Source organism: Larimichthys crocea, chromosome III, assembly GCF_000972845.2.
Source record: "Larimichthys crocea isolate SSNF chromosome III, L_crocea_2.0, whole genome shotgun sequence".
Taxonomy (NCBI): Eukaryota; Metazoa; Chordata; class Actinopteri; family Sciaenidae; genus Larimichthys; species Larimichthys crocea.
Window position 1 is genome coordinate 50,234,977 of NC_040013.1, and position 26,103 is coordinate 50,261,079.

The 26,103-nt window shown below is 38.3% G+C and overlaps 2 protein-coding genes across 5 annotated transcripts in view; one reads left to right on the top strand and one right to left on the bottom strand.

Annotated features, from left to right (window-relative positions):
- On the top strand, nucleotides 1-25,238 carry sh3glb2a (SH3-domain GRB2-like endophilin B2a). 4 transcript variants are annotated; one of them, XM_010749886.3, is made up of 13 exons: nucleotides 1-615; nucleotides 1,121-1,262; nucleotides 2,912-2,923; nucleotides 6,713-6,841; nucleotides 9,716-9,849; nucleotides 11,912-12,004; nucleotides 12,136-12,147; nucleotides 14,121-14,183; nucleotides 15,547-15,570; nucleotides 16,715-16,804; nucleotides 21,062-21,162; nucleotides 22,377-22,578; nucleotides 23,379-25,238. In XM_010749886.3, exons 1-13 carry the CDS (start codon nucleotides 553-555, stop codon nucleotides 23,484-23,486), a joined length of 1,173 nt encoding a protein of 390 aa, XP_010748188.1. In that variant the 5' UTR covers nucleotides 1-552; the 3' UTR covers nucleotides 23,487-25,238. The 4 variants fall into 4 exon arrangements, with proteins under 4 accessions (XP_010748188.1, XP_019119983.1, XP_010748189.1 ...); XM_019264438.2 differs by lacking the exon at nucleotides 12,136-12,147 and having other exon boundaries at nucleotides 3-615; XM_010749887.3 differs by lacking the exon at nucleotides 2,912-2,923 and having other exon boundaries at nucleotides 4-615.
- Nucleotides 4,365-26,103, bottom strand: part of LOC104934258 (lymphotoxin-alpha) — a 31,334-nt gene continuing 9,595 nt past the window's right edge. The window contains exon 6 of the mRNA XM_027278420.1: nucleotides 4,365-4,418. Coding sequence (XP_027134221.1) covers nucleotides 4,380-4,418 — 39 coding nt within the window. The 3' untranslated portion in view covers nucleotides 4,365-4,379. The remainder of the gene's footprint in view (nucleotides 4,419-26,103) is intronic.

Here is a 26,103-nt window from a genome sequence, read left to right on the forward strand (position 1 = left end):
TCACAGAAATTGTCGTTCGCTGAAAAAAGAGAGCACTAATACTAAAAACTTTATGGATATCATCTAAATACAAAAGCAAAGCAAGTTTATGTTTAGAAGAAGACAGACGCAGCTTTCCTCTTCTTGTTGTCACTCCGTTGTGCGTGTTCGGTCTTCGTTAGCAGAGGTGCAGCAGTGAGATGAGGGGAAACAAAGCTCTGTTCTGTGGTTCCTTTATTTTCTAATAAAGAAGCTTTTTAATCATCCGGTCTGATCAAATGGCGCCACCTGCTGGCCAACCTCTTCTTTGCGCGCATTGCGCACAACATTAAGCTCACTGAAACTATTTCCCAAACACGAGTACATTTCAAATATTAAAAACATATCACATAAAGTGGACACAGTCACAGCGAGTCCAGTGTTTGCTTATTACTCAGCGGATCGATGGCGTGACGTAACGAGGCGTCGTTCATCGCGGTCACGTGATGTTTGGCGTGTGCCATCACATCCATCCTGTCGGTGTCGAGTGGTCCGCTTCGGGTTGAACATCACGAGCCAGCACGCAGGAACACCATGGACTTCAACGTGAAGAAACTGGCCTCCGGAGCCGGGCTGTTTTTCACACGAGCTGTCCAGGTAAATACAAACATGTCGAGCTTCACCTGCTGCTCAGTCAGCTGTTACTAGTTTACTGACTTACGTTACCGCGTAGTATCTGATATCCGACCTACGAGACGCTGCATGATAGCAAATGAAGCGAATGTAATTATATTATATTATTATTATATTCAGCTCTGCTTTGCCTCGAGCTCAGGGAGACAACAACATCTGCTGCTACCCGAAGGCTAGCGGCTGTTAGTGTGTTATGTGGAAAGCTAGCGTAGCATTAGCTACTATAACTGAAATACACACTCAGTTAATAGAGAACAGCAAACTGAGACAGGCTCGGTACTGCTATTTGGTACCGGGCCGTCAGGAGAGAGGACGGAAACCACAGGTCAGGTGAGCGAGAGCAGGTCGTGAACCGGACCCTTCGTGACGTCACTTCACCACATCGCATTGATAACCCAGTTAAATATATAATTAGTGAGCATCACTCAGACTGACGGGTGTGAAGAGTCCCCTGTGTGCTCTGCCTCAGTTCACAGAGGAGAAGCTGGGCCAGGCGGAGAAGACGGAGCTGGACGCTCAGTTTGAGAACCTGATGAGCCGCGCAGACTGCACCAAACACTGGACCGAGAGGATATACCGACAGACCGAGGTCCTGCTGCAGCCCAACCCAAGTATGACATCGATATAGCGATCCCCTAATGAAATGTGGAAGGAGCACTGTTAGAGTGCATCTTCTCTTCAAGCAGACAGCCTGTGTTTCCTCTTCCAAAATCAATGAGTCATAAAAAGTGACATGAGGGAAGGATTGGCTCATGTTGGCTGATTGTGTTAAGAGATATATAAACGGTCAGATATCTGTAGTGCAAAAACACATTACACAAATTAATTCAACTTTTATGCACACTGATGGAAAAATGAAACATGCTCTGGATTGATGGACTGTGGTTCACACAGTATACATAAAACTATTACAATACTTATTCTTTCTTATTTCATTTTTACGTGTTTCTATTATGTCTGAAATTTCATTCTAATCCATCAAATGTTCATTAATTTAAACAATGAATCATCAAAAGTAGTGTAGTAGTAGTAGTAGTAGTAGTAGTAGTAGAGGTGTAGACTACATGAATGCTGAGAGGAACACACTGGTGGCATTGCATGTTTTTAACCTATCAGCTACAAATAGTATAAGCTGTATCACTTCTGACTATGTTGTAGTTAACTTATATCTCACCATGTCTGGATGTTTTGTTTCTTAAAATCAACTCTGTTAAGATGTTTAATTCATTACAGCTGCAGTTATTTGTCCGTCTGTTCGGGACGGGATTGACATCTGAAATTATACATTTCTGTTTTGTTACACAGTTATTGTGGATCTGGTTCAGTATTCCCTCTGTAGGTTTATAATAACTAAGCTCAACTTAAATGGATCCCTGTGAACATCTGTTGTTTAACTTCACGTGTATTTTTCCATATGACCCGAGGGCAGACAAGTCATCGTAGCGCTATCAGCAGTGTGATCAGTGCACATCCAGAGCACCGAGGGACTGTTTACAGGCGTGATCAGAGTCATGTTTGAGGTTCTGCCCAAACTGTCAAATGCTAACATCACTGACACAGAAACAGAGTACAGATAAGTCCCGCCCACCCCGCAGGGGAAAAAAAGAATTCATTGCTCTCCACTGACTTCGTATGAAGGTACCTCCATGTCACTTCTGTCTTCTAGCATGCAACAGAAAAAAAAAATCCAGAGCTGAGGAAAAACACTGAGTATGTCTACGTTTCACAGACAAACCGGAGGTTGAAGCTAACTAAGCTATGCCAGACCTGGTTCTGATCTTTGCTGGGTTAATCATGATCCAGATACCAAAGTGTTTCACTTGAGGAGCATTTCTTCAAGAAAAGCATGGTGAGGAGGAGAACTTCAGCTAGCTACAGGCTTCTTTTTGTTTTTAGTGTTCAGTCTTTATTGTGCTTTTAAAATGGGGCAGGTTGCAGGTGCAACTTTGACAAACAAATAAAAAAATCAAGCCAAATGCATTTGTAATTAAAAAGCTAAAACATGCAAAGCCACTATTGTGTTCCTCTTAATAACATTCAAAAGACTGATGCTCATACCATTTGTCAGTCAGCACAGTTGTGAAACACTGTGCAAGAAGGCAGTGTCAGCATATTTGCAATGACACTTCAAGTCAAAGAGATCAAATGCTGTATACATAATGTAGCTATGAGCATTATTTGTAGGTTTACACTGATATGGAATGACATATTGGAGAATAGGGAGCTCTAACATGTGACTTTTTGATTCTCCATGCTACAGTTGATCACACTGGTGAGTATTCTGCCTCCCTGTATTAGTGCCCTGCTGTGGAAAGAAACCTGTCATGCCTTTGAATCATCAGTTGATGAACAGATCAGCACATGATTCTTTTGGTATTGAGATCAAAGGTTGCTGCAGAATAAATGTAGATGTTCAGAAGTTTCAGTGTGACTACAACGCTGATCAGCAGGACACAGAATGAATCCTGCTCTGGCACACAGCTGATTGTGAGTCAGCACATGGCGTGCATGGGTTAATGACAATTAATAAGAAATTGGTGTTTAACAGTGAGAGCCAAACTGCTGCTCCCTTTGTGACGTTTGACTGGCCTCAGCCAGACTCTATTTTTTTTTCTGTTACAGACGTTGGATTTTATCTCATCCTTCTTGTTTTCATCTTGATGTAAAGCTAAAGCATGATGTTTGGCTGTCCATATTCTAAACTTAAAGAGCATCTGCTATGTCTGGCTTTTCACATTTAAACACTACGCAGAGTAGAGAGTCCTCAGCCTTTCCTACTCCTGAACAGACCGGTTTAGATCAAACTTAAAGATCATCAGAGCGCACTTTTGTTTGAGTCAAGTGATCCTTGCAGTGAAACCTTCAGTGGGACTTATGACCACATTCAGAAGAAGAAATTCAGGTTTCTTAAGTCAAGTCAATTGTATGTATGTAGCCAAATATCACACATTTTCCTCAAGGGATTTTACAATCTGCAGAGTGGAGACATGCTCTGTCTTTAGACCCTCAATTCAGATAAGGGCAAGTAAAAGATGGAGGAATCCTCAGGAAGAGCAACAGAGATGGGATCTTTCTCCCAAGATGAAATAGATATTGTCCAGTGTGTTCAGGTCAATATTGTTATCAATAAGAGAAGAACTCCCATGATTTAGTGTTGGTGTCAGTAAAGAAAGAGTTCAGTTTGCTGAAGCAGCACGTTTCCAAGCTATCAGTTTCCTGTACAAACATTACTTTTTTTGTAAACCTGTTATACAAAGTAGCATATTGTAAAGAAGACTTTCTACAACCTAACAGCATTAGATCGAATTTGGACAGAAACACACACAAAGGTTCTAAAAGAAACCTGAACTGCTCTGTGCAGTTGATCATTTACACAGTTCCCACTTCATGTTTTCCTCACATCCTCTCTGACTCGTTGAACTGTTATCCTCATTGCTCATTACTCCTGCTACACGTAGCAATCTGTGTGTAATGATGTCAGTGTTTGTGGAGTATCCAAACCACGGCTAACTTTTATGCTGAGTTTTCTTGCACATAGGTTGCAGGCTGCAGATCTTCTATCTTCCATCTTGATGTAGAGTTTTCCACAATGTGACAACAAGTGGGAGTCAGAGTAACCCAGAAATAATGTGCAGATACGACGGTGTAAAATGAAATAGACATAACCTTCATTAAATGTTGTGATTATGTGAAAGAGACTTTGAGCAGCCTGAAGTAGAAAAGAGGATTTATTTGTCTTCATTGTCTTCAGCATTTAAGATTTTCCCCTGAAAAGACACAAACCGAAAGTTTCTGTCAGATTTGTCTCTGAAGCACGACTCCTGACTTCTACTTGCTGCATAGTGTACTTGTGGAAAACATGTAACTATGTAAATATACTGTATATATATAATATTATATATATATATATATATTATATATATATATATATATCTATATATATTATGGGTATCGTTGTAATTTGTAGACTGGAACTCATCCATGATATTCATTTGTCCAGCAAAACAGTCATTAGTCTTGGGTGGTAATTGGTAACAGGGGCGCAGCTGGTCTACATTCGCCTCTGTATTTAAATGTGAGATATATATATATATATTATTTATTTTATATATATATATATATATATATATATATATATATATATATACATATATATATATATAAGATATATATATATATACATACATACATACATAACATACATACATCACTACAACACACACACACACACACACACACACACACACCACACACCACACACACACACACATATATATATATATATATATATATCTATATATATATATATATAATAATATATATATATATATATATATATATATAAGATTATATATATATATATATATATATATAATTTCATAAAGATTTGCTGGCCTTTAGCCACTAACTTGTGGGGGAGACATCTGGACAGTTGCGATCACTTAATAAGTACACAGCAGCTGAAAGTTTGAAATGACTGTCTGTGAATCAGACACCTCTTACACCGACAGTAAATGTTTGGACTCCCTTTAAATACATTGGATTACAAAAAGGTAATGTAACAACAGACTACTCAAACCTTGAAAATATTACCCCTTGTAGTAAACAATTTAAACATCTTCAGTGCAAATTAAATACATATTCAGAAATATTTTCTTTCCCACCATGTCCAACACAAACAGGAGCGCTTGACATGTGTTTCATAGCATTGTCATGTTAGTTTAAAGATGTAATCAAGTCACCCATGACAATGTAATTATTAGTATTATTATTAGTATTATTATGTAATCTGGGCAATTATAGTTACTATTTTTGTGATAACATAATCCATACATGTAATCTATAACAACCAACCCTGACATCCCTGTGAATGGCCTCTTTCACTTTAAATGGAGTCATTTGATTCAGTATTACTGGAAAGAACTGAAATATTTCTTGCAAACAAAGATACCACCCAAGCCTAATAGACATCATGGCCGTTTAATTCATGAGTCTTACATGGTGAATCAGACATTTAAAGGCACCACCACACTCTGATGCAGTGTTCCTTTGTGAAGCTTCTAACATCGAGGCCGTGTCACTGTCGATTCCACTCTGACATTTATTGTGTGCAGTGGACAAAATAACAGAAGCCTTACAATACACCTCTGTTGAGAAGTATTGCTTCAGTTCATGGTAGTTTCTGACTGCCTTTGTCTTACTGAGAATCAATTCATTGTTTAATTCTGTTGCTGGAGAGAGTCTCCTTGTGACCGCTTTGACAAGCAGCTGCTAGTCCCAATGTATGTATGAGTAAGGTATTCATGTTATTTTGTCCACATTGAATTATTCAGTTATTATTTACGTACAAATTAGATACAAAAAATATCTTCCGTCCTCTGAGCACACTGTGTAAACCTGCAATGCCTCATGGTTAATGTTGTCTCTTACATGTCATTACGATGCGTATTTTAAACACAAATACTTAGCAATGTACTAAGTACACTGCTGGATACATGTAAGATTGGGAATCCATTACAGACATTTGTTTGTTTTTAAGAATCTGATCATTTTCACTGGCTTCCTGTTTGCTGTGGAATGTAAGGAAACACATTTTCATGAGTTTTCATGAGGTATTTCAGAAAACACACATTAGGCCGAGGTTTAATCCGAAGTACTTTGTGTTTCTTCAGTGTTTCCATTTTGTGCAAAAACTTGTTGCACTTATTATTTTTTCTCAACACATAAAGATCTCACCTGCTAAACACAAGCTACCCAGTAACACTGTAGAAATGTACAATTAGACATAGCATCTGTACCAGCTACGACAACACAAAGCTACATGCACGTAAATTCATCAGTAATATAACACCATGTCTGTAAATATATTACAGTCTTGTAAATGTGTTATTTTACTTCTGCTTCTATTTAATCCATTGATGTTTGGCCTCAAGGGGACTGAAAAACATATAGTTTCACCATGAAAGCATCACTTTATAAAGTTGTTGCTGTGTGGGGGTAAATCAGCTAAAATATCTGAGTGCTGTGCCACAAATGAATCTCTTCTTGACTTTCTCTGCAGGTGCCAGAATTGAGGAATTTCTCTATGAAAAGTTGGACAGGAAGGCACCATCCAGAATTACAAATGCAGAGCTGCTGGGGCAATACATGCAGGAGGCAGCAAAGGAATTTGGCCCCGTAACTCCATATGGTTAGTATGCAACCACTTCAAAACAAGCTATGGCGGGTCAAGACCCTGCACGCACATCTGAGCACTGTCTAGAAAAAGACATGTAAATAGCTGGAATGCTGCCAGATCATCCCGTCAAGCATGTTCCCTTATGTCTGGAGAATGTGGATTGTAGACTGAGGCATCACAGCAGCACTACAACTTCAAATTTCAGCTCCTGTGATTTGGATATTTTATTTGGCATTATTGTGATTTCAACAATAACATGCAGTGGTAACAAAAGTTTGTGTCCCATCCTATCTTTAAAAAAACGAAAGATCAGTAACGGTTTGAACAAGCTTTTTGCACTCTGCATTTTGATGCTGCAGAAGTAGTCCGGGTTATCTCTGCAGGTGTCCTTCATAGATCAATAATTTGATCCAGAATCAGATTTATGAAAGCTTTGGAGCAACCCAAGTGGTAGCTTGTCATATTTACGTCCTCCACAGGGATTCTTTTCTTTTTGGAGTTTTAGTGCATGCGGGAATGATTTTAGATGTCACTGTTCTCGGTTATGTAAGAATGTCCTTCATGCCACCACACTGGACTTTGGTGCAGAGTTACAAAGGCTCAGTTCTTCCACATTGCCAAAATAATATAGGTCATTACCCTACTACCAAAACACATCTATTTGTGTGTTCATACTATTGTTGCATTATATATGATATGTTTTTTTTTTTTTTTTAATTAACCACAGCATCTCTTACTGGAAACATAGTCACCCTACGGACATCTCAGTCTGCATTGGGACTACTTTACTCTTTTTTTCTTTTTTCTTTTTTTTAAATAGTGCCTATGAAAAACTGTCCACAGTGTGTTTTGGGGGTTATCTCGAAGTCAATCTTTCCTCATGATCACTTCTGTCAATGAACAGTACTAAATTGTAATTTATAGGTGGGTGAATACACACTTTTGTGTCAGTAGACTGCAAACCATTAATATTAAACAAACTGGTTGAAAATTAACAATGTGATAAATAACTAATTACATAAAATCAGCCAGAGCTTTCAACTTTAACTTAGTTTAGGTTAGCTGAAATGACTTCTACTCTATATGCTCTACACAGCACTGCTGCTGCCCAACCAGGGCTCCTGACCACTAGGGGTCACCAAAGCATCACAAGGTGTTAAAAGGCCATCTAGATTTTTAATGGGTATATATCTGAGCATTTGTTGTTATTTTTAAAATTTAGATTATTATTTAAGATATAGGGGTGGCATTTGGCTTGGTTGGTGGATCGGCCACCCCATGTGCTGCGGAGGCCCAGGGTTCGAATCCGACCTGTGGCTCTTTCCCATATAGCTCTTCAGCTGTCTCTGTCGGAAATGGAGTTTGAAAAGGCCAAAAATATATATATATATATTCTTAAGATATAAAGTAAAGTAAAATCTCACAGGGTAAGGGCATGGTGAAGACCTGAACACAAGCAATATTCACAGAGCCTTCACTTTCTGCAACACAGCCTCATCCTGCATTTGCAGCAACATGCAGTTCAAACAACCAAAGAGATCATAAAGTCAAAAATCAGTCTATTGTGTATGTATGATTGTTTAAAAAAAACATCATACAGACATGGTTATATGCAGAATTATACAAATATCATAAAAAACATGTCTCTGATGTTATATTACTAGGAAATAAATGTAGACAAATAAATGGTAACTTGTCAGTAGGTTCTCTGTTTTGAGCAGATACCAAATCTATAAACAATGCATTCCATTTCCCATTCATAAACCAGAACTTAAAATAGAACACCACACTCGGAAGTCATACTTGTCATACTACTTGACTTAACAATTAAAGAACTGGATTTCCTGGACTGTTGCAGTCTCTTTGGCATGCATAATATGCGTAATAGATTTATTCCAGTCTAATTTCAAATAGGTCTTAATGAATATTCTGCTCATTGGAAGTACATGAGTACATTGAGTACATGCTGCAGTCAACTTTGTAATGATTCTCAATAAGAAGCTTGTGGTTAGTATGACAGTACAAAATCACTGAATACTAAAAAAGTATAAAGTATATATAAAGTTCTGTGTAAAAGTTTGATTTCATAGACTGAAAATGACATTAAAAATGTCAATAGAGCAGCTGTTCACAAGCATCCTCCTGTAAAACACTGTTGGTCAAGTATACTTGATGTCTTCATTAGAGAACATGGTGTGTGTGTGGAGTGTTACTGAACTCCTAATGCATTGTATCATTTCTTTAGCAGATGTCAAGTAGCGTAACTCAAATTATGTAGATGGATCTATCTACAGTGTTCAGTTGACTGACAACTACAACTTAATGGGAGAGCAGCCATTAATATCAAATTTCTGTGCTGCTAGTATGCCCAGTACACCACTCCAACCGAGTCCCACCACCAGTCAAACTTCCACTGCAGCCATCGCATCTTCTCTGAAAGTCGCTTTGGATAAAAGCGTCAGCTAAATGACTTAATGTGAATGTAAATAACTAAGGGATAGACAGTAACAGTGTGTGTGCCCTCCCATTTATTGATCCTGTTTTTGCCTCTAGTCATAGAGGCAAGTTGTGTTGCGGTTTTAAAAATATTTAGAAGGTATTAAAAAGGTATTAAATGGTTTTGAATTTAACCTTTAGGATTCCTATCCAAATCTGTATCAGTATCATTTGACAGTCTTGGAACATTAAATGTAACCGGCAGAAAAAGTGCTAAAGGTACAGTGCCGGATAGATGAAGATTCTTGTCTCATAGCAAGGCATAAGTACAGACTATCTAGAGTATCTACAGTTGTACCATACCATCAGAAGACATGTCTGGAAAGACTGTGGGATTTAAAAAAAAAACAAAAAAACTTTGTGTTGAATGGATCTAATCTGTTTTTACAGGGAGCACTTTGATAGAGGTGGGGGAATGTGAAAGAAGATTAGGAGCAGCAGAGAGGGAGTTCCTCCAGACGTCAGCCATCAGCTTTCTTACCCCTCTCAGAAATTTTCTGGAAGGAGACTGGAAGACCATTTCAGTGAGTCTGAATTACTACACCCACTCTACTACCAGTAGAAAGATCATAGACTGTAGTCATTCTGCCGGTACATAAGCATTTCTTTTCTTTGGAATAGTGTTGAAATGTTGAAGGAGAAACACCGTTGTATTCTACTAAAACACATGAAATGCTAAGCAAAACTATTTATATATTATCCAAGGCACATATGAAAATGGCATGGTATACTTGTAATAGTCAATACCTGAACATGAAAACCCACTGATTTGATCATTTATAGTGATGGATATAGTCATGTTTCCTAATTCATGCAAATCACCAGAATAAATCTCTGTGGTAAGGGATTTTCCCTTTATATAATACATATTGGGGTCTCTTCAGGATAAGGAAGGAAGTTCTTTGTGTCGGTTTGGCTGCATATTGTGAGTTGGTAAAACCCTGAACTTCCATGCTTTTATCCATAGTCACTTACACTGCTGCTCAAAAGTTTGTGAACCCTACAGCAATTGACAGATTTTTTTAATAAAAAATACTAAAATAACCTTATTTAATGTTAGGTTATACCCAAATTCACAATATTGGCACTCCAAGTAATGGACTCAAACAAAAGAAATGGTTATATTTTCATTCTATGTTTTTTATTTTTTGATTTAAGAAAAAAATCTGATTTCATGGGTGCACAAGTATGTGAACCACTGTAGTTAACAGGGTACTCCTAACCTCAACCAAACTTTCTGTAGTGGCTCATCAGTCTCCCACATCTGCTTTAGGGGATTTTTGCCATAACAATGTTCTTGTGTCTCTTGTAAATAGGAAGAGTTGTAGTCTTTCAGTGCTCAAATTTTTCTGAGATGACTTCATAACTACCCCCAGAAAAATGTGCTGTCACTACCCTCTTCTTGAGGTCCTCTGAGATCTTGCTTCCTCTCTGCATGATTGACCTGTATGGATTCACCCGGGTAAGACTAAAGAGACCCGGTTTTATCTGTTTCAATCAGTGATGCACAATTTCGTCCCTAAACATCTCTGATGTTATTGGTCCATTTCAGTGGTTCATTTAGCCAACAATTTGTCCCACCAGATTCTACTTAACTGCTTGTTTTAACCAATGCAGCTCAGGGTTCACAAACTTTTGCACCTACATAAGTTGACCAAAAACTCTTTTTAATTTAGTCTTGACCACACAATAGATTTTGTTTTAAAGAGTATATTGAATTGAAAACCTGCACCTGTTATTTCATTGTTTTGATTAAATAAGGAAATCGGGGTAAAACAATAAAACTCCAAAATGCTCAAGAGGTTCACAAACTTTTGAGCAGCACTGTATAACAAGACCAACAATCTGGATAGGATCTAAAAATTGGAAGAATCATACAAGTACAACATCTTCATCAAATATGTTGTATGTTGTATGATGTATGTAATGTGCATTTTGGAACAATAAGAACAAGAGAAGCCACTCTGTAACAGATGTCACTGGCTGTCACTTAACACATGGAAACACCAATGTAGAGCCAAGATCAGAAAACAAATCATCATTTTGTTGTGCGCAGCCTGGAGTTGTTGTGGAGAAAACTCCCAAAAAATCCGAACTCCTTTACTTAACATCTTCACAGCTTTTTATAACCTTCTAATATTACTGTTACATAGTTAAATCACCAGATATGGATCCAACCACCCTGTACTTTATGATCACGTAGTCGATGTTCTGAGCGTCATGCGAATATTGTGTCCCAGGACAGGATACTAAAAGACAACCGCCTCCTTACCGTGTTCCCATCTGGAAAGTGATACAAAGTGTCTGCTGTTGTACCAGCAGACTACAGAGCAGCTTTCTTTAGGCTGTGAGACTCCTGAACTCATACTGTACTCCAAAATGTTTAAAAACTGAATTTTACAGTTTACATCCTGCAAGTAAAAACCTTCTCTTATGACAAGAAAAGAGAATTGTCAACTTAATCACCAGAGGTCAGCATGATTGCTTTACTCCTGTGTGAAACCGCATCCTACATGACTTTCAAGATTTATGGCCGTGGCCAGCACGCCCAGCTGCTCCCTGATTATGTCATTGTGTGTACTTTAGAAAGAACGCCGTCTCCTGGAGAATCTTCGCCTGGACCTGGACGCATGTAAAGCACGTCTGAAAAAGGCCAAGGTGGCTGAGGCTAAGGCAGCAGTAAGTCCTATTATGCCTCCTGATCCACAACCCCATTCACACACTCACTGCATGAAGCTTTCTAATGTAATGAAACATTTGGATGGTGCATTGACAATAACTAACTGTCTCTATATTCATAACCTTTGCAGTGCGAGGGTGAAGTGAGTATTAAAGCCATTTTTAATGACTTCCAGTATGTTACGCACATTGAGTTGTTTTTCCTGGCTCACTTGCTTTGAATAAAAGCTTTTATCTGCCGTATGATTATCAGCAGCAAGAAACTCTGAATTATTAATCCAAAAAAAAAAAGCAAAGCAATTGACTGAAAAAACAACTCGGACCTGAAGTTGAGTCTTTGCAGAGAAAGTTGTTACATATTAAACAGTACGATGACAAATTATAAATTCTGTATAGATGAACTCTGACAGGATCTGTGCAGTGTGGTTTGCTCAAAGAAGTCAGTTTCTATTTATTCATGACATTCTTTATTTGAACATTGCCTACATGCCAGTATTTGCTAAAAGCTCAAGTGATTTATTCACTTCATAAAATATATTATTTATATGATTGATGATGGCTTAATCAACTGGATTATTATAAGCTATAATCTGCTGCAAAGACAACAAAATCTGGTGCAAACACATTCTCAAGACCATTTGAGTAAGACATGCTGTCAACAGTAGGTCCACTCCAAACAAATACAGAGCAAAGAGTTGATTCTGTATGTACCTACTATTAAACATAACTCATTAAAATGTTTATTTCTTCCTCTCTCTTCTTCCTCTGCAACTACTGCTACTGTTGTTAATAACAGACCCTATACAATTAACAGAGACATGGAGATGATCACTTTTTACATCCAAAGTTTTCAGCGTACACCATGTTTTGATTAATGTTCAACATTTTAGAATGACAAGACAAATGAAGTATTATGTTGTTATATACAGATTGACAGTCTTTTATCATTATTTCATGTCCAGCAGTACTCCATGCTTTCAGGTTTTACTCTAAGAATTAGTTGGCTACTTGAATAATAGAAAAGGTTGTTGTAAAAACTGTGAGGGCGTTGAGGCTTTCCTTTCTTGTCTAGAAATGTGTAAAAATCCATTAGGACTTTTGAGCAGAACCATCTTCACCCTCTAAAGGGATCCAGTGAATGCGCTTTCTCCCACATCTAGAGAAACCGATTTTCCTTTTTAATCTGTTGTGTCTTAGCAAAACCTATTTTTACTCTCTGCCCTTTGGCCACACTGGGGTCAAACTGAGGATATGATGTTGTTGTTTTGCCAGTATGTGGCTACGTATGTCTCAGGACCTTTTGCTACATTTCAAATCTGTCTGCACACATTGTATGTGTCATATTCCTGGAACAGAAAGTCCTAATTGATAATGTTCCATCCTCATTTCACTATAATTTAGGAATAATCGTGTCTTCAAAGTCCCCTCTGCTTTTCTTGAAGTTTGTTTTTCTGACTTTTATCAGAACCTTTGTTTGCAGTGTGATGATGGCAAGTGTACACATTCTGTGAACTGGCAAATTCAGACTTGCAATCCAAATGCATGTTGGCATGCGCATGATAAACTCCTGCTGACTGTCATTGTAGCTTGTAATATCGTGCACTGGATTAGTCACGTTAGTGAATTAGACAGATGAGTCACCAGGATGTTTACCTACAGCTGGGTTGCATCACCTCTCTGCACCTTTATTTTCAAAGTCCAGACACACCTTTAAACATATGCTATCAGAAAACTGACAACCACATCTTCTATTTTTTAAATTTCCTGAGGCAAATGCCAGCCCTCTCAAATCAAGAAAGAAATCTTGTGTTTAAATATATAAAATAAAATTTCAATATTAGAGGTGGACATGTCCGACATACAGTTGAGTTTAAGAGACATTATACAATTAGGCTGTACGTAAAAAAGATATTAAGCTGAACTATCACTGATTCCGTTGCACAGATTGATGAATCTGTGTTTGTCTCGTAGCTCATCAAGATCATGACCCTTAATTTTTGCCGTGCTTTCTGGTTGCTTTGTCTGTATTTCTTGAAGAATTGTTCGTGCTGAAGTGTGGTTGTCATGCATACTGTACTTTAAGTACAGATGTTCATTAACCTTCCTGTTTCTGTAGATGGCTCCAGACTTTCAGGAAACCAGACCACGCAACTACGTGCTTTCTGCCAGTGCGTCTGCGGTAAGGAGACAATTCTGCTTCACTTAACAAGACGGGACATGTACAATTTTCCCCTAAATAACATAACCATGTCAGGTTCTGTGAATACATAACAGAAACCTAGCTGCACATTCGGCTAGGTGTTGCCACACCACCCAGTGCCAGAGGGCTACATGGTTGATCCCAACAAAAGCATTGATCCATGCCAAGATTGACTCTAGGTATAGACGGCTGGTACAGTAAAACTAAGTACTAGTAATTAAGAGGCGTTGCTGTCTGGTTATATTGGTGATTATGAAGCGCAAGGGCCTCTGTGTCATGCCAAATATTATGTAGTGATAAGTAACGTTGGTGTAACATGTGTAACCAACTACGAGGATATTGCTCATTTACTTAATCACTGAAGGAGGTGTGTCTTATCTATTATGATGCAAGATGTTTGTAATAGGTGAGACACAATGACTCACACTTAACCCCACAGCATGTGTCAGGGAGTCGATTTGGAATAAAATGTGAATGTGTGCATGCTTCCTCTGGTCTTTTACAGAATCATGGCAAAGCTCAAAATAAAAACACAGTATAGAAACTTCTCAAACCAGCCTCGCAACACAATTCTCCTCCCTGCTGTTTATACATATGATTGATGATCTAAATGTAAATCCCACAGCAGCAAGCGTCTTGTCTATGCTGTAAAATGATGAGATTAAACCCAGGTCAGGGGTTTTCAACCTTTTTCAGTCTCAGCAGAGACAAACAGAACAGGGACCCCCACATGTAATTAATATTTTAAAATGTGTCACAGTTTAAGCCTGGCTTAAAGTAACTTTTATTTGAACTTTTTTATTCAACTTTTATTTCACCTTTTTAACCTATTTATATACTAAGTTATTAGTCTGTATGTGTTTATGGTTGATTTAAAAGTTCACGCATAATTATTATTGGTTATTGAATGAAAGAGCTGTCCATCTTTAGACATGTCCACTGATTTATCCAGTTGGAGTGCAAATACCTCTGCTGTTTGTAGTTTCTCAGTCATCTGCACCCTCACATTGGAACGTTTCAAACTTAGATGTCAACTAAATTACTCTGCATTACTCATAAGTCATGTTTAGAATGAACATTTGTATCAACTTCATGCAAACTTCATGCATTTGTATATAATTTTTTTGGTTTTCATTTTTAAAATGTTAGTAGTGGCCCCCGAATCTGGCCCTCTTTAAAAGAAGTTTGGACACCTCTGATCTATAATGTCATCTGTCATCCACAGACTGACAAGACTGAAAGATTTACTACTCCAGCTTTAACTGTCGAAACACATTACACACACACGTCACGTAATCTGTATTTCTCTTTTCTTCTTTTGTTGTATGTTTTGGCCTCTCAGCTCTGGAGTGAGGAAGTGGAAAAAGTAAGTAAGGCACACCATGGTTGTAGTGATATTTCTTGATTTGTTGTGTGAACTTCAGTATGCTTCAAATCAACTTACTAACATGCTAACATGTTTATACCTGTTTCATTTGGCCAACACAGTGAATGTATTTAGGGATTTGAAAAAACATATTGCTACAGTTGACGATTGAGCAATCTCGCCATCTGATGCCTTTGTTCTCACTCTATGGTTTCATAGCTCCTATCCTATGTAACCTCTTTACTCTTATCACTGTGTTAGACATAGTACAGAAAAACCCTGAGATGAGACACGCAATATGACATATCCATGTGGTCCGCTTCAGGCAGATGGTCCAGCTGGAGCTGGAGTCTGCATTTTTTTTATTTGCATTCAAATTTTTTGTTCCTTTTGTGCTCCCCAGACTCCCCAAAACGATCACAAGGAGCGAACTGAATATGTGAAGAGACACATCATAAACACAGCGCAAATTATTCATGCTCCATCATCCTTAACTTGGAGAAACATTTCACTGTGACATCATGACAAAAAATGTTGCCATTGATTTTAAATCTTCTTGCTGGCCCCCCCAAGTGCTTTCCTTGTCCCACGTTCCTGAGATCTGTTTAACCTACCAAACATTGAGACCTGTTCAAATTCTAAAGTTTAAGGTTAGATACATATTGCTATTGACAACTATTATGACTTGGTATCCTGTTAGTGATAGAGAGGTTCAAACCAGTGTTCTTTCTTCTTTTGTCAATGATGTCTTGTGATCATCCTTATTATCATCCGTATTCAGCTTGTTTTGTTTTCCACTTATGGTATCATTTCCTTTCTTGAATCCAGAGTTTTTGGAAAAAAAATTTTAATATATATTTTGAGGTTTGTTCCTGTTACAGTCAAGTTGGCAACCTACATCCCATACATTGTACAATAACTTAAAGAAAGACCAATAGTAGTGTGGCACTTGCATGCAACGCCACACAGAGGTTGCCTGGGAACAGTGTGCGGACTGCTGACCTACTTGACAGCCTTATAATTTTTTAATGTTATCATCTGTTTTTCCTTTAGTGTGTGAATGTGTGAATGAGATATGTAGTGTAAAAGTGCTTTGAGTGGTCGGGGATGGAAATGTCACTCATCATTCTTTTTGTTGTTTCAGGCTGAACATGAACTCCGAGTGGCCCAAACAGACTTTGACCGCCAAGCAGAGGTTACACGGCTGCTTCTGGAGGGCATCAGTAGTACACATGTATGTTGGCCATACTCTTCTATGACTGTCTGACAGACACACAGTTCCAGGTTGCAATCGTAGAAGCTGTATTCATTCACTTTTTTTCCATTCTTTTTGTTACCTGTGGGTCGAATCTTTCAAAGCATTGAGGTGGGCCTTTTTTATGTTGCTAAAATATGTTTGTTATTTTGCTTCCCTGTACATGGTAGTGCATAGCTCTGCTAGTTAGCACTGCTCTAGCTCTAGGTTCAATGCTATAGTCAGTAGTTACATTGTTACATCCCGGATTCTAAAAGAGTTGAGATGTTGTGTAAAATGTAAATAGGAACTGATCCTTTCAATGTGTATTTAATTGAACAGTGCAGTTATGACAGGATCAACAGAAGACGTGAACGTTGCTGAATGCTCCAAAAACTCCTGTTCATTGGTAACAGTTTCATGATTGGGCATCATCTAAATCAGGGGTGGGGAACCTTTTTCATACGAATACAAATCATTTTATATTTATATCATTTTTCATAGCAATTTCTATTGATATTACTATTATGAACACATACCTAGGGATGCAAAAAAATACAAAAAAGTCTATAACCACTGTGTTACTAAGCCTCATGATTGCTTAATTTCTACTAGCAATGTGCGATATGTCATTGTTTACAGTATATCGGCAAAAACATTCCCCAGGGTAAGAATATGTTATCCCATGATAAAAACAATAAATACCCATTAATGACGTATATATGTGCGCGACACACTCGCAGCCCAACACGGATATTGACAAACATGACGGAAGGCGGAGCAGATACGCCAGGCAGTGAGGACCTCTTTCCTCACACTCCGGCCGCCAATCAGAAACTCAGATCGGTCAAACCTCCACAGACAGCCTGAAATGTGTCTGAAGCAGAGACTATCCAGGTGGATTCACGGACTAAACTCTGATCATCTACCTGTGTGTGTGTGTGTGTGTGTGTGTGTGTGTGTGTGTGTGTGTGTTCTGACATCGTTTATTTCATGTACCAGAGCTTTGGTAGAGAGACATAGAATAACAATAACAGAGATCGAGCACTGGCCTTGATAAAGCTGTTAATCAGAGAAATAAAAAGTTATTTCCTGATTGTTTCACAGCACATATAGACTGGCCCACCGCCAGCTCCCCCTAGCCTTTATTATAGTTTTGGTGATACATTAATAGTCAAAAAGATTAGGCTGAATTGGTGTTTATTTATCGACATTTTTCTCATTACCGTGATGAATACCAGAAATTATCGGGATACATTTTTTAGTCCATATCGCCCATCCCTAATTTCTACACATCAGACTCACCTAATGCGAGGGTGAGGGGTCTGATGTCAGCTGGCAGGGATGATGGTGCTACTGTGAAAGCTGCTTGTTGAGCACCTAAACTCTGACAAAGAGTGTTAATTTTATCCAAACACATTTGTCCTCTCAACTTGACGAGTTTAGCGTGTTTCGAGCTGTAATGGTGCTCCACATTTGCCTTTTTCATCACTGCCAGCGCCTCGCCACAAACTAGGCACACTGGCTTGCCTTTCACTTCAACAAAGAAAAAATAATTTGTCCATTTTTCCTGGAATATGCAGCATTTTGCAACCACCTTCCTTTTCTTGACAGTCACCATGATGCATCACTTGTCATCCGTGTCAATTACTCCAGCCCAATGCAATGACACGTACTTTACATGCTGTATTCACTGACCCTGACGTTGACTCAGAAATACATAGCCGTCAGAAAACTAGAAAACTAATGGCTGTCGATATTTTTTGATACTATAAGTGCATATATAAAATATTTAAAAAATGATTGCATTGCGGGCCGGTTGAAATGCTCTCGCAGGCCTGTTTTCATTTGTCTGAACTTTTTTCTAAAACAAAACTTTTCAACTTTTGTTTTTTACGGTACATATTTTAAAGATTTGTGTATGGCCATATTTATTTTACTAGTCCTGTGAATTGCATACTTAATTCAAAATATTTTATTTAGTTCTAAATGGATACATTTTATTTGTGTCAAAGGGACAGCAATCTTTTCTGTTGACCCATAAGAAATCATCACCTTAGAATGATATTTCTGGCATCTGATGTAGTAGGCCAAGCTCAGTGACGGTGTGGCTCTTAGAAAAACGGATGGTGGAAACAACCTATTTTAATTGAAATAACTACTACTAATTATTATTATTATTATTATTATTAGGGCCCGAGCACAGCGAGGCCCTATTGTATTTCGAACGCTGAACGACGTTTAAGAGTAAATCGCATTTTCCACAGCCCATATCCCCCCCAAAACTCACGAAAATTTGCCTACCCCCCCAATGTCAGGCGTAAAATTACGTATTTTGGAGGTCTCACACATGCATGCGCGCATACGCCTCCACAGCGCCACCTAGGTGCGCGTTTTTGCCGGTGCCCCTCGCCACGGTTTCGCCCACGTGCACGAAACTCGGTGGGAGTATGTAACTTGCCCAGACGCACAAAAAAGTCTCTTGGTGCCCCGGGCTACAGTGCGGCGTCCAATTTTGCTCAGATTTGGCCTTTTCCCGTTTTGGCCTCATTTCCAGGGGTCGCATTTGAACGAACTCCTCCTAGGGATTTCATCCGATGTGCTTGAAACTTGCCGTGTGTGTTCTCAAGGCGTCGACAATGAAAAGTTATCAAAATCACAACTTTTTATCAGAGGGCGTGGCCGTGACGGAGCGTCAAACTCCACGCTGCTGATTTTTCCACAAAAAAACAAGACTCCATTCACTTTTTCGCTGATTTTCGGGAAAACGTGTGCGGCTATCATATACTTTGTCACAGCTGTCTGAAACTTCTTGGGCTTGTTAAGAGCAGTATTATGCACAATTCGGCTGCATAATATCATTTGGTGGGTCTGGCAAAAAAGCTCCATAGCGCCCCCTGGAACTTTTCTTTCAAACAGCCCTGCCACAGTTTTGGACACAGAGTCACGAAACTCGGCCCAATTGTAGAACATGGTATGAACACGAATGAACACGAAGCCAGATATTTAAGGATGAATATCACCATTATTAGGGCCAAAACAAGACTCCATTGACTTTTGGCCTGATTTGACAAGGGGTCATGTTTGAACGAACTCCTCCTAGGGATTTCATCCAATTCACTTTGTAGGTCTGTTCACATAGACTTCCTGAGTAACAGTTATCAAAATGATGAATTTTGGGGAAACCGTGTGGCCATTTCCACATGCGCACATTTCGACATGCGCACATTTCGACGTGCGCACATGTGCGAGGGCCCGACCATCGCTGCTTGCAGCTTTAATTATTATTGTTATTGTTGTTGTAAATATTTTATTGAGTTTACAATAAACTTGTGTGCATACATTAGTCACTTATATATATATATAATCTTTTTAATTACATTACTTTCTATTTTTGTATAAATTGATTTCAAGCGCATTGTTTGCATTGAAAGGCATTTAATGTTGTGTTCAAGCGCATTGTTTGCATTGAAAGGCATTTAATGTTGTGAATCAACCGTTAAAGTTGTTAGAATTGCTCCCATTATTGCTTTGTTTCCCTTCTGTATACATTCTAAGTAAACAGTAGTTTCTATGGGCCTCTACAGCCACCTGGGCTGTGGTTTGTAGTGGCTCTGGCTGTAGCTAGACCTTACTCCAGAGGCCGGATGTTCCCCACCCCTGCTCTAAATGATTCCAAACAAGGATAAGGCAAGGTTCACAACTTTGTGAAAAACTACAACTAGTCAGTAAGTAACAGTAAGAATACCATTTCACAACACAATTGCAAGATTTTTTTCCCATCTACAGTCATAAAATCTGCAATGGCTGTGACCTTCAACCCCTCAGTCAGCACTTTATAAAAAATCAATGTGACCATATGACTACATGAACCCAGCAGCTCTTCAGTTCTTTGTCGCAAAGAGAGAAAGCCAGATATCAACAACATCCTCTAAGTCTTTAATCTGAGCTTATCTAAAATGGACTGATGAAAAGTAAACGAGTGGTTTTGCATATTATGGATGTTTCCCCTGGGCTAAATTTACATTTTACAAAGCATCCCATCTCTTTTGGAATCAGGTTTGTTTACAGTGTTTAGTACACAAAATTAATCTTTTTCTTATCGAGACATTTTATATTTTTCAGCAATCAGTAATAATCCGATTATATAATATAGTATGCATAATACAGTACACATCATTTACTTTAGTAAAGGATCTGAGTATTTCTTTGTGGAGATGAGCTTAAAAATGTGACTGTTGTGTTGTTGATCTGCAGGTGAACCACTTGCGCTGCCTGCATGAGTTTGTGGAGGCTCAAGCTGCTTACTATAAACGCTGTCATCTCCACATGCAAGAGCTACAGAAAGAGCTGGGAAGGTGAGAAGATGAGTTGCTGATAAAAGGACAGCAGAAAGTTGATATGTCATCGTTATGTTCAAAGTTGCACAGAATTATTATTGTATTGTTATTTATTTATTTATTTATTTATTTATATATATATATATATATATATATATATATATAACCTCTACTCCAAAGATTAGCTCACTTCAATTGTATAAAAATAAAGCTCCATCATTTTGTAATTTCATTTATTTTTACCATGCTGATGATAGGAAAGTAAAACTTGCACCTCTAGTTTCAGTTCATAACTGTGTTGATCTAAATCTTAATATTACATATTGTGAGGTTGCATATAAATGAGATTCTTGCATTTGATACATCGATTGTTATAAATACAATAAAAGCTTTAATTTGTCCTCAGTACCAGTCGGGTTCTATAGATGCCTGTCCAGTTTTGTTAGTCAAATCATGACAGATCATTTTCACTGTCTCATCCACTCAGTTCTGATGAGGATGTGTGAGTATGGCCCATCTTCTTGTGTGCTGATGCAGTTTATCTTCCTCTGTGTGGATGTCCTGGCCTCCTTTCCACTTCTTTCCAATAACATTGGAACAAATAGAAATTTGAAGTTTTTGTATCAGGTTATTTTCCTTGTTAGTTTTTCTATCTAAAGGGTCGTATTTCTGTGTTGGCAGAAGAACAGTGAAAGCAGTACTCTGCCCATGTTTCCATTTTCAGTTTTGGAGTTTCCTGACTTTAAAATTCACTCAGTCCATCTGTGTGGAAAGGTTTGTTCAAATGTGTCAGTGCAAAGGCTACTTTGTGGAAAATTAGGTTTACACTGTGTCAGAACCACGTCTGTATCAGGTGATTGTATTTAATCACATGCAAACGATACCTGACTGCTACAGAGACATCTGTCATGAACTAATTTAGAACTTTTTTGCATCTTTTCCATGCTTTGTGATTTCCTTGTTTTCCTTTTTGCACATTGCGCTGCTGCACACACACAAGCCAGGGTTCACCTGGAAATTTCCACAGAGCCTGGCTGAGACTTTGCCCTTTGTGCTGCAAAGTAGGGCCCTAAACCAACTTTAAAGTTTAATGTGTATGCTCTAGGGACAAGAATTGGAACTTTTATAAAGAGAAGATGTACTGTCAAAGATGTACTGGACATACAGCATAACTCATGCTTGGTTGCTAGTCGTGTAAATTCTGACCATCACATGTGCCTTATCTCCCTCAGGCTTCCCAATGCTTTTGCACTGAATTCCACTCACTCCATGGCTACTGCTGTCTCTGCATCAGAAGCCATCAACAGCCCTGTGGAGACAGACACACTGAAGATCGAGGAGGTTCAGGCACCTGCTACAGGAACCCGCAAAGCCAAAGTTCTTTATGATTACGATGCTGCTGACTCCAGTGAGCTCTCGCTTTTAGCTGATGAGGTGAGCTTTCATCCAAATCTCTCTGGCTTTAGGTCTAAACAGTAGCCTCCCTCAAGTGGCATCTGCTGATTTAAGTAATATGCCTGCCCTTTTCTATGGAGGTTAATCTTTTATTTTCTAAGTGATAACATTTTGTTAATGATAGTGGAGTGTGTCTTTGACTTAAGGAGTCCTTGTTCTAATTCTTGGGAATTTCAGGGACCTTAATATTAAGATGATGGGAAGGATGGGTTCCAATAGCCAGTTTCATTTTGGATTCTGTTAGCAAAACACATGCAGATTTGTTGAAGTCCAACATTAATGAGTCTTCTATAATCCCTTTATGGATTATTCTTGCATTTAAATTATATTATTTAACCATCTGAATTACAGCATTACTCATTTTAACGTCCGCCAGCTGGACACACATGAATGACAAGAAAGACCCATTCTGCTCATCTCTATAAACGGTTATCCTAATCTATCGTGATTGCTCACTACTACTCGGACTCCAAATGGGAAAAGGAACACTTCCAGTGCCAAAATCTGTTTATAGGGGTTAGGTCAGCTTCCCACCATGACATATTTTCGATGACAGGAGGTGGGGTCAACATTCGCAGTAAAGTGTAATCAGTGTAATCAGTTAGTGTGATATCAAATTTCAAAAACACTGGATTCCATGATGCATCATTTCCTCTAAATCCCTTGGGCTGTTGGTAAGTAATCTGAATCTGTGTGGGAATGGCAGATCCTAACAGCTTTTTTTTAAAGCCTCTGCTGACATTTGAATATTGGACATAAACATGTCCTCTGTCTTACAGCTCATCACAGTTTACACAGTGCCGGGAATGGACTCTGACTGGCTGGTTGGAGAGAGAGGAAACCTGAAAGGAAAAGTGCCTGTCACATACTTGGAGCTGCTGAGCTAAAGAACACACACGTGTGTGTGTGTGTGTGTGTGCGTGTGTGTGTGCGTGTGTGGGAGGGTACTATTAAAGCCATGAGGATATTTTATTTACTAAAATTAATTTCACACTCTTACACTAACATGTAACCTTCAGTCCCATTCTTCCACAGTAAGCGTTAGCGGACATGTTAAGTTAAAAACACACTTATCCGTGTGCTTCTCAGAGTACATTGAGCAGCAGTGATACTGTAGACATTGTTACAAGTACAGGAAAGTCCCCATGAAGGATAGTTGACATTCCTTTTAGATTTTTTTTGGCAATGTTTTTCTTTTTCTTTTTTTTTCTTTTTATTGTTGCATCCTGAAGGTTCCACGAGTCCTCCCCAGGTTGTGTCTGACAAACTGTGAAACACTGTTTCCAACTAATTTATGTTGTTTATTTAATTAAAAGAGTTTCTTTATTGTATCTGTTTAAATGTGTGTCAAGGTTTGAAGTTTAAGGTTGTCTGTCAGTGACAAAATGCATCACAATGCAGCTGTCCAGACTAGCCTGCAATAGCAACACCCACATCAATTCTTCTGGTTAAAAGGGTGTGACCAGTCTTTTTTTTTTCACTTAAGTACAGTTGAGTACAGTTTGTCTGTATAACAGACAATATTGAAGAAGTGAGAAGTGAAAATGAATGATTGTGGCATTAGTTTTCTTGTAATTTACTGTCTCATGAATGATTAAGACCATTCATGCCACGGTTTATTAGATCTATAAATAAAAATAAAAGTTTCTGTTTCTTTTTTAGTTTTAGTGTCTTCTGTTCTTCCAGTTTCCTCCAAAATGACACAAACAATATTGATTTGTGTCTTTTTATTATTTTTATTTGTTCCATTGGTGAAAGTATTTAATAGCTTACAAAGAATAATAATTCTAAAACGGCAAATAAACGTTTTTCACGGATGTTTTATCATCCACATTCTTGGGAAGCAGATTTGCCTTATGGACAGTTGTAGGGAACATCTTTGGGGGCAACAGTTTTGCTTGAGTTATGTCATTCACTTTTTTGGATTAGATCTTTTCACGGGGGTCGGGCTTGCCTCTCATGCCTTTCCACAGCACTGAAGATGTCCCTTTGAACAATATAGGCTGTGCAGCAAATAAACATGAACACTCCCATCCTAACTGCCTTAAGATGATGGGAACAAACTCCCAATGCCATCTTCTGCAAACAAAACGAAATGTCCAGAGACTTCATTTACCCCACATATGGCATGCAAGACTGTAACTCCTTTTAATCACGTGTTTCTGTGTGATTTTGGTTTGCCCTCAAGTGTTTTTTTGAATTTTACGACATCCTCGTTTGTTGCTGTTCTGTCTGCTAATCGTTTAAACTGTCTCGGTCTTAAAGCTGCATGTGCTACAGCTAGTAGCCTGTCCTGCTGGACTTGTTTGTCTGCGTACGAGTATATGATGTAGCTATGAGGTATGTCTGTGTGAGTTTTGGAGTACCAAAATGTGCTCTCTCACATCCAGTATGTACATGCATGCACTCAGTTTGCTTTATTTCAACCCTCCTGGTCTCATGAGTTTTTGTGAAATGAGCACAGTGTTTGAAAATCTGCGCTCATTTTACTGATTTTTTTTTTTTCTGGAAAATGTTTTTAACTTGTGCTGATGTGTTGTACCCCATCTTGTTTTATTATTGTCAAAATATGTATTGCCTGTTCTTTAACCAAGCTGAATGAATGAAATGTATGGGATTTAATAAAAGAGTCAGATTTATTTGATTTCATTTACTGTTTCACAGCTACATGTACAGTATGTACAGTAGTGTTATTGGAAACCATCTATCAAGCCACCCTGGTTGAATTCTTCTTGAATGCCAAATACAACCACAAAATCACATTAATGGTGCTGAGGTCTGTGAGATAGTGAAGGCACACAGTTGAACCAGACCTTGAATCTTTATCAGTAACTTTGCCGTTATGGAGATCCACATCCGCACCCACACTAGCTAGTCTTTGCTGTATAAGGTCATGGCATGCTCCTGAATCAGTCATAGATTTCCCCCTTCAGCATATCATTGATTTTGATCTTACATAGCAAGCAGTAGGAATAAAGACTCTATTCTGCCTACATACAAGTTACCCACAGCAGACAGCTGTCAGCATACTTCCAGTTTAGAGAAGCAGACAGAAGGCCAGGCATAAAAAATAGCAAAACACAGTTGAGAATTTTTTTTTTTTTTTTTTTTTTTTTTTTTTTAGCCATAAAAAGCACTTCCTCTCATAAGTCTGAATACAAGTTGTATCAAGTTGTTGGCTCAGATGACTTGTCTGTCCTGAAATACTATTTTTCAAATCTAGCTATTTTACACAGTAAAAAAAACTAACAGTCAAACAAATCTCTGGTTGAGATCTTTTTGTAGGATTTGTTGACAGTAATAAAAATATAGAATAAATATAATATATATAATATAAAAATATATCAGCCTTGTCTTTTAAATTTACCAGTACATAAACTTGTAATTGTTACACTGAGTTGCTTTAGGACAAACTTCAGTCTCACCACTGGTACACCTCCACATGTTGTTCAACACGTTTGTATTACTGTATGGCGAGACGAAGGCAGACTGAGACTGAATCAT

Coding starts and splice junctions, on each gene's coding strand:
- sh3glb2a (XM_010749886.3), top strand. CDS start 553: ATGGACTTCAACGTGAAGAAACTGGCCTCCGGAGCCGGGCTGTTTTTC. Junction 6,842..9,715: donor TGGCCCCGTAACTCCATATG/GTTAGTATGCAA, acceptor CTGTTTTTACAG/GGAGCACTTTGATAGAGGTG. Junction 22,579..23,378: donor TCTCGCTTTTAGCTGATGAG/GTGAGCTTTCAT, acceptor TCTGTCTTACAG/CTCATCACAGTTTACACAGT.